This window comes from Morone saxatilis, unplaced genomic scaffold (assembly GCF_004916995.1).
Source record: "Morone saxatilis isolate NCDOM2014 unplaced genomic scaffold, NCSU_SB_2.0 Contig0, whole genome shotgun sequence".
Taxonomy (NCBI): domain Eukaryota; kingdom Metazoa; phylum Chordata; class Actinopteri; family Moronidae; genus Morone; species Morone saxatilis.
The window spans coordinates 8,578,553-8,587,654 of NW_023339650.1; the positions used below are offsets into that span (position 1 = coordinate 8,578,553).

Consider the following 9,102-nt stretch of genomic DNA (forward strand, 5'->3'; position numbering starts at 1 on the left):
GGAGGTAGCCCCCCCCCGCCCCAACCCAACCCAACCCACTCCTCTCTTGTCAGCCTAGGAAAGGCTTCACTCAGCTGGGGTGCGTTTGGCCCGGGGCTGGGCTCACTGGTGGAGGTTAACTCCAGCATAAATAAGCATCTTTGGACTCATTACAGGGATTAGAGAGTAATTCGCCTGCGAGGAAGGAGACGACTGCCAGGGTTTTGGTACAGTTTACTACAGTCTTATAGGGGCGAGGACCCTAGAGATTACAGAGGGAGAGAGATGGAAAGGCAGCAAAAGAGAGAAAGGCCAAGGGAAAAGAGAGGCTGGCTGTCAAGTGTGTGTGTGCGTGTGAGAGTCAATCCAAGCCCCCGGCTGCCCCCTTGATCTTGAGCATGTTGGGGTGCTGTGAAAACGGATAATGGGAGTTAGAACGACCAGGCCTGTCTAGAGAGAAGTGTGCTGATTGTTATAACTTTCCCTCATCTTTCTCTCCTCCACTTAACTAAATAAACACCCAAGAGGTAGCACTCTATCAATTTTAATGATGTTGAAATACAATTTAGGCACAAAATACACAACAAATGCTAATTTGGCCATGATGAGAGGCATCAGAAATTCCTCCCATTATTTATTCAGCTGACTTTCTGCATTTTTCATCAGAACAAATATTCCCATTTCAACAAACACACACACACTCATACACACGTACTAACACACAGCCAATTTGGAGCATAAATCAACACGTTCACTCATCAAATATATGCTCTGTGTGGTTCTCTGTAGTCTGTCCAGTGCACCAAAGACAAATAGTTCTGTCCAAAGTCCAGCCGGAGAAACGGAAGGGGCAGAGGATTGTCAATATATGCACACATACATTAAACATAGCAGGTCGATGTGTGTTCAGAAAAGACACAGACATCATAAAGACTGAAGTCCAGTCATAAACTCATACACGACTACCTCGTGAATCTTTCAAAAAGGAGGGATTCTCACAGAACCCCTTCTTCATGTTTTCATATAATCCTGTCGTTACAAAATGTCTTTATATGATAACATTTAATGATTTAATACGTTTTCATCAAAATGTGGTAATCTAACATAATTGTACAAAGGTGGTTAGTGGTTATGTGGTGGTTATTCCATTTGTACAGCCATAAATATATGAACCACCATTTTAACTTCACGTCCCTGCAATTTCAAAACAAACTCACTCATAACAGTTTCTTCACATCATCACCTGCCAATCATCTCTACCTCCATCTTGACCGGCTCAGGGTGTCCTGCCTCTGCTCCACATTTTGGACAGGTGAGGCAAGCCTCTGCAATACTGTGGCTTTTGATGCAGTAGTAACAGAAAACATGTCGGCAGCCAATCGTATGAGGCATGGTTGGCCACTCTCCGCACAGTCCGCACTCTTTCGAGACCCCTTGCCCTTCTGTTGCTCCCTCCCCAATGGCGCTTTCTCCCCCGAAAACAATCGAAGACACAGTTGCCTTCAGTTTCCTTGTATTGATCAGTGGTAACAGGAATATGAGGAACTCAGCAAAGCCGTGCCACAGCAGCTCGCGGTTCATGTACTGGTAGGTTACGTCCCGGACCACGTTGGGCTTGCTGAAAACCGCCCGAGCGCCTGCAATCCTTTCAGCCAGGACAGGATGGCGGCCTTTCCTTAGGAACACAAGGAAGTTGATGAGGCTTGCGAGCTGGGCGATACTAGAAACAAGGGTCAGGCAACTGCGGAGACCCTGTTGGAGAAAACCACTGTCTCCTTCAGACACAGGCCCTCCTGCACTCAAACCCAAGCACAGAAGCAGGCTGTGAGAACGCTCCTGGAGCCAGCGCGGACCTAGAGTGAGGAGGGCCAGGACCAGCTTCTGCCTGCGGGACAGAGGTCTGTAACGCGGAGACGAGGACAAAGTGTTGTGGTAGCGCAGGCTCAGTAAAGACTGCCCCACAGTGGCACTGCTAGAATACAGTGTGAATCTCCACAGCAGCAGCTGGAGCAGTGCCCTCAATTCCGGCTCCAGTGGCGTGAGCAGGCCCGGTCGGCAGTTCTGGAAGCACTGGGAGAATTGGGTCCATAGCAGCTGCTCAAGGGCCGAGTCTAGCTCAAGGGCATCCAGCTGGCTGATGCGCAATACCGGGGTCTGTGGGTCAACATCAGTTTCTGGACCAGGACTTCCAGCTGCCTTTTTTTGGGTTACCTCACTTTCCAAACCTGTTGGAAAATAAATAAATATAGTAAACAACGAGGATATATTCATTAATCATGTTTTCCAGAATTTCCATGAGTGGATTTTTGCAGTATATACATACTGAGATTTGCATGCAGAGACAGTAAGATCTTTTTACAGCCTGGATCTTTTTTTGTGTAGTTAGTCCTAGATATCATGATACTTTATTGTCAACTCTATCATAGACAATACAAACTTGGCTTTCAGCTGAAGTATATGAGAGCACCCACACAAGTGATCAGATTTTATTTAAACAAATAGATAGATAGATATCTAAACAAATGAAACAGGAGAGTAAAAACTAAAAACCCAGGTAAAACCCCTCCTGTATTTTCCTAAAAAACTGATCAAGTACATAAATGTCTCACTCCTTTACATTATTAAATACATTACTAATGTACAGGCAACACCATACTTGATCTGTTAAAGTCACAAACAAAATATATACAGAAGCACAACTATTAAAAGGACAACTGGGTTGTTGGGAGGAATGAGGCCCCGGAGGTGAGGCCCATCCTGTTAGGAAGGTTATTTTTTCTTTATACATAGGAACGGAAATCACTTTTCACATGTAAAACCCGTCCTTAATGCAACCTTTGAGCTGCGCAATGCAGAGGAGCAGGGGGTCTTAGACTTCTCTCTCCAGTGTATAAACATCACAATCCAACACACACACACACACACACACACACACACATATAGGCACACACACAAAGAGGAGGCGAAGCCCAGGGGCTCTTGGTGCCTGCTCCCTCTGGAGATAGGGGTGTGTGTACAAATCACATCACTAGGGATTAGGCTAACGGCACAGTCTCTGGTACACCGTAAACATCTGCCAAATGTGGAACAATTTTGCCTCCCCCTCGAGTCGACTCCATATGGGATCTCACCATTGTGACGTCCGGGCTATTTTGCGCTGCATACGTTTCCAAACTCACAGTTCCCCCAGTTTTATCTGCCCTTTCCTCAAATGAAACGCTTAAGAAGTAGGGGACTAACTAACGCAAGGAGAGACAGAGCAAGAGGCCCGCAGAGAGAGAGAGCGAGAGAGACAGAGAGGCCTTTTTTTGACAGTGGCTTTTGTGTCTCGCTGAACAGGATTTGTCACGAGGCTTTAAAAGAGATTTCAGCCGGGTAAATATGGCAGTTTTGACAGAAAGAGAGAGAGAGATGATGGTCACTTTAGACGTTTCTCAAGGAGGTAAAAAAAAACATTCTAATATGTGGTGGCAATGCTCGGGTTTATTGTGGTGCACAGGACCATCTGTGTATTCATGATGTTTCAATAGAGCCAGGATACACCGTCCAACTAAGTTAGAATTAGCAAATGAATGAAAAAAGAGTGAATTCATGCTGAAGTAAGCAGGTGTGACAAATTCATTGAGCTGCTTTTGAAATGCTGCCATGTTTGGTGTCTAGAACCTCGCCTGTGATGGAAGTAGAGTTTGGATTAAAAAAAATAAATAGAGGTAGTCTGAATGTGTATGGTAACCAATAAACAGGCTCCATTTGTTTAGCTTAATCTGAAAGTTTTTCCTTGATGGGAGAAAATGTGCAGATTATGTCCCTGTGTGTGTGACTATGTGTGTATGTCGAGAGTAGACTTGATCTATGCAGAGCATACAGTCCATAGTTACTTACTTACTTACACACACACACACACACAACACACACAGCCAGGTGGTGGAAATCCCCGTCACAGTAGCAGCCCTCTCGGGAGAGTATACCCGGCCGGGTCCAATATTCTTTCCAAAGCCTTTTATCGAGCAGTTTACAAGTTATGAATGAATATGTTTTATTTGGGGAAACACGGTATTGACAGCCACCTATCAATAGTAATGTGACTATTGTCGAGGGTCTGTCAATATTAATGTAATTATGATGTAGAGGGATCAGAGGGATGCCGGAGTCGGGGGCCAAGTAACATCTCCTGCCCACTGCCATATCAATAGCTGGGATTGCTATTGACAGCTTCCCTTCAGACTTGCAGCACTTGCCAAATATATAACAAGCAGACACTTCAGTCAATGCCGGGCTGCCTATAAAAATTAAGCATTTGAATTTACAGGGCTTTTACTGTGGACAGCTGGAAATCCATGTTCCTTATGTAATAGTCAAAAGTCACAGTCAATGCCAGTGTTTACAGAGCACTCGTGTGCTGTGTGTTAGAGAGGACAGACACTACAGCATTTGCACACAAAAAGCATACACAGATACAAGCAGACAGACTCTTTCTGTCTGATGTATTCAGTCACACGCGCACACACCTGATGAGATATATTGACTTGATGATTCTCTCATGGGTCAGACAGCCAAACGACCCAGAGACAAAATGCCCTCTCTTGCAGAGTCGTCGGCTGGCGACCAACAGAGTCAGACGGCGGGTTAGAGGAGTTCACTGAAAATCAACAGAAAATCACCTGAAAAGTCTGGGGGCTTACTTTTCTATCAGAGCTGTATAAAATACTTTAAAAACATCTTGCTGGGAATATTAAAGGGTATTTTGATTCAGGTCAGATGAGAGTCCCCCCCCCCTCCCCTTGTTCCCTTAGCTTGTGTGTCTTGTTCAGACAAAGATAGTGCACTGACTCAAGTCTGACTGCCATAGCTTACAGACAACAACAACAACAACACGAAACAACAACAATATCCAATCTAACGGGGAACAGACTGCAACATAGCTTCAAGGCAAAAGGGGGCCATGACCAGTGTGAGATGAGGAAACAAAAAGCGTACAGAGCATCAGACTGAAGCCTCGCAGCTGCACCGGGCCCTCTGGAAACTAGACAACGGGCTGTAACGACAGCAACCCAACAGAAAGATGGATGGACAAAGAGACCGACCAAAAAAGACAGACACGTCAGAGACAGCACGTCATGAAACCCCCAGCTGGGAGCTCCGAACTACTGTCTACTGATACAGTGAAGGGGAATAAAAACTGGGGGCAAAGATTGCTAAGGAGAAGGGAAAAAAAATGAGGGAGGGGAAACGCAGATAAGCACAAACCTCTCCTTAGGAACTGACCTTGAGACTGGCGGTCACAATAAAGGAGGAGGGAACATTCCTGAGGCGTACACGGCTCAGCCATACTGAGGTGTGGGCATCAAGGGAATAGCCTATAGACAGAGGAAGGCTGCACTTTTCTTCTTGACCTTGGCTTTGGTGTCTAGGGAGGGGATGAGGGGTGTTTAGGGCAGGGGACTAAAGACTAAGGGATGCTGGGAAGGTGGAATATCTCTTGGGGATTGTGTTTTTTTCTGCGGCGGACAAGTGTTCTGAAGCTGCACAGGAGGCTATCATCCCATGCCAGTTGGAAACTGTGTGTCCAAAGGTCTCGATTTAGCTCCTGGCGTGGTGTAGTGCTCAAATTCCTAACCACTTAGCTATGGTTGTTAGCATAATATATTTGCTGAAATAATGCATAAATGTTCACTTGGCTTTCTACGATGCTTGTAGCAAGAAATAGGCTATGCATTGGCAAAGCATGCTGGATTACAACTTTACATTTTCTTCTTTTGCTCATGTAAATTAATTTGTGTAAAAGCTCTGGTGAATAAAACCTATTTCTCTGAGCACTCCCGTCTCGGTTTTTTTTTCTCTCTCTCTCTCTCTGTCTCTCTCTCTCTCTCTCCCGCTCCCTCACTTTATTGCCCTTCTTTAGCCAGGAACGAGCGCGGGCCTATTAGCCATGGCCTGCTAATGTCCTCACTATGAAAACGGATGGGAATGTCAGATTTAGAACTTTTAAGAGAGTGATGTCATACAGCAGACCACAGGCATTACGGGGACGCTAAGATTACCCAGGCGGTAACCAGACTAATTGTTATGAGTCTGTTTCATGAAAAATGAATGTGTGCAAATGCACAGAGGGTTCTTCAGGCTGTGTGTGTGCGTGCGTCACACACTAATGCTTTATCAAGGCTCTCCTCTTTCTCTAATCACCCAAGACTCCTCCGAGCCATGGGGTAAGGGCCAAGTTAATGCCTGAACACCAAAAAAATACACATCAGTTAGAGCAGCGCATCTGACACACAAAAAATGTGCTCGGTTTAATCCGGTTTGCTCAGAAGGTAAATTATTTAAGAGAATTAATTGATTTCATGAGTACGAAGGTTCAGTATGCGAATGCTGTAATAAGTACAGGGGTGTGCAAAAAACAACTTAAAAAGTAATGAAACATTTAGAGGGCAGGGAGGCACAATGAACGTGGAAGAAAAAGCGGAACAGCTAATAAAAGGCAGTACTGAAGTTGTGTCTTTCTTAGGAGTCAATGAGAGATCACTGGGGCCTCACCTCATGCAAATAAAATGTGTTATGCTGAAGAATATTTGATCAGCACATTCTTTAGCTTCTCTTTATGCATGAAAAACACGGGCGTAATAAAAGATAAAACATTTTTTTCTGTTTTTTTAATCCGTGCAACAATTAAAATGTCTTTGGGAGAGAAAAATTCTAAACTGAGGTGAAGCAGCTTTTTGTGTCCAATAAAATGTATGAGAATGTGAAGGCCACTGCGGGGTAAGAGAGTCTGCCGGTCGAACCCACTGTACAGATGCTACTGTTAGGAAATCAACTTGCATCTGTGAATCAATTTGGGAAATTGTTTGAGGGTTTGCTCTCGCTGCAAATTGTAACCTCGGTGACATGTTGACATGTTATACTTTCACCACATTTGGAAGTTTAAAGCCATAATTTATTGCAAAATAAAGAAAAAAAAGGACCTTCTGGCAATGTACACACGTTTCAGCTACAGCACTACAAATATGGAAAAAAAATACTTAGAGTCAATTAAATATGATGTATAATCTTTTACATAAGCACACTGGATGTTGAGAGAATATCTTCCATTGCCTATCTCTCATAACAGCTTTATGTAGGAGTTTTACATCAGTCTACCAGATTCAAAATTATCCAATGACACATCAGATAATTAATAAATGACGTATTTTATCCAGTAAAATGCTTATTAATAGTAGAAATTAAAATCCTCTGGCACTGTTGGTCAGAAAGACTATAACCATTAGTTGTAGCCCTTCTTCATGAAACATGTATGCACAATATAATGTTTTTTGTTCTGTTCAAAGACTAAAACTATTTTTCTTTCTTTGCACAGATAACCCCACGGCCTTTATCACTTGCCTTCATCTGGAAGCTGTATAAAATGACCTTATGACCCCAGAGTGAGATCATAGCCCAATTTAACTTCAGTGACTCCCTTAAAAACACACTCATTACACTAAGTGTTCAGCTCTGGAGGCACGCGCCTATACTTCAATCTCATGCAATCAGCTGCTCCACATTCACCTCATAACGGCATTGTCTCTTAATTTTTTAGCTCATGCCCATCAGTCTTTAACAACAACAAAACCCAAATCTGCTCCATTTTGATAATAAGGCAAGAGCATTATGTGATAATCACAGTGGGGATTAGGTTTTGGCAGAGTGTGCGAGAGCAGTGCAGTCAAAGCCACTGGAAAAGAGAGATATAACCAAGAGACAGATAAGAGTAGAGGAGTGATGATTGGGATGAGCGAAATGAAGTGAGTAGTCTCTTGAAAATCAATAAGATCAACTTTGCCTTGAATCTCAATGTGGAAGGATTTGATCTCTGGCACTGATTATTTAGGGGAATAATGGAATTATGTGCGGAGCAGTATAACATACTCTTGAAGGAACACACTCTCACAAGGTTACCATCCAAAGTTGCAGCTGGTAAATACACCTGGAGATGACTCGTAATGAATACTAATTCACCACAGTTGGTCATTTGAACCGTATGTACATCAACAGTCGATCGATTTAACTGATTGTAAATACAAACATGCAAAAAAGGGGGGGACACGTGTCGCTTCAGAGACACAGCACTGACACTGGACAGCAACAAGGAGATGATAATAACATTGGACGAGCCCGAGTCGTCACACCGTTTCAAAGAAGCAGACGTGGCGCGCTTGAGCTTCGTGTGGAAATGTCGGGGTATGGAGGAAGATACTGCAGACGTGAATGTTCGCTAAACAACAGAACGAAGATATATTTACCCATTTCTTTTTTTAGGGGAAAGGTGAACTCAGTGTAGCCCAGTCCTCCCTGATACGACGAAAACAATATGTATTTCCGGATTGTAAAACTATACCCCGCCTCTCAAAGGAAACTGACCAATAGTGTACGGGAACGTCACGATTACAACGCTAATCGTTGGAATTAGCCAATCAGAGCACACAGCGCCAACGCAGCGGCAAACTGCAGGGGGAAGCGTCGGTCTGTCTGGACTTCAATTCCTCCGTTGTAGTGACGGCACATAGCGACCAAGTTGTTGGAGAAGTCACGGTAATTCACACGAAGTAACCCAGATAATGTCTTACATGCACTCGAAATGCCACGCATTTACTTTTTCCAGGTTGCTCTACAGTTGTCTAATAATGTGAACTAACTTATAAGGCTGTGCAAACATTTAACTAGAGTGACCAGCTGGGATTATGAGTGTTAGCTAGTGAGCTATCTTTTTTTTTTTTTTTTCCTAGCCTGCGGTTTATTTCATAAACTGCTGAAAACTTTCACAGACATGAGCCAAAAGACAACAACAACAGAGTCAGGTGAAAGCTCGAAGCTGTCGGCTCAGGGAAGTGATACTTTGAACCTAGACGCTTTTTCAGGAGACATAGAGCTGAAAGTGTACATCCAGGGTCCTGGGACTGAGACAAACAACATTAAACAACTTCTAAACGAGTTTCAAGGACTTTACGAGCAGAGGTTCAGATGCCTGGAGCTGGACACTACTGTAACCCGAGAAGAGCTGCTGCAGGTGAGGAGGACTTCATGTTGATGTTGACACTGCTCCATGTGTCGTGGGTAGCGTGGCCGAGCGGTCTAAGGCGCTGGATT

General features: G+C 44.0%; 2 protein-coding genes across 3 annotated transcripts in view; one reads left to right on the plus strand and one right to left on the minus strand.

Moving 5' to 3' along the window:
- Window positions 1-573: 573 nt before the first annotated feature.
- pex2 (peroxisomal biogenesis factor 2) lies at window positions 574-8,345 on the minus strand. 2 transcript variants are annotated; one of them, XM_035655776.1, is made up of 3 exons: window positions 8,259-8,323; window positions 4,488-4,618; window positions 574-2,204 (listed from the first exon to the last, which is right to left on the minus strand). In XM_035655776.1, the coding sequence occupies exons 2-3, from the start codon at window positions 4,519-4,521 to the stop codon at window positions 1,219-1,221; spliced, it is 1,020 nt and encodes a 339-aa protein (XP_035511669.1). In that variant the 5' UTR covers window positions 4,522-4,618; window positions 8,259-8,323; the 3' UTR covers window positions 574-1,218. The 2 variants fall into 2 exon arrangements, with proteins under 2 accessions (XP_035511669.1, XP_035511677.1); XM_035655784.1 differs by lacking the exon at window positions 4,488-4,618 and having other exon boundaries at window positions 8,259-8,345.
- A 131-nt stretch (window positions 8,346-8,476) lies between these two features.
- Window positions 8,477-9,102, plus strand: part of LOC118324343 (nuclear mitotic apparatus protein 1-like) — a 93,537-nt gene continuing 92,911 nt past the window's right edge. Inside the window, exon 1 of the mRNA XM_035656638.1 lies at window positions 8,477-9,022. Within this exon, the coding sequence (XP_035512531.1) occupies window positions 8,783-9,022 (240 nt within the window). The 5' untranslated portion in view covers window positions 8,477-8,782. The remainder of the gene's footprint in view (window positions 9,023-9,102) is intronic.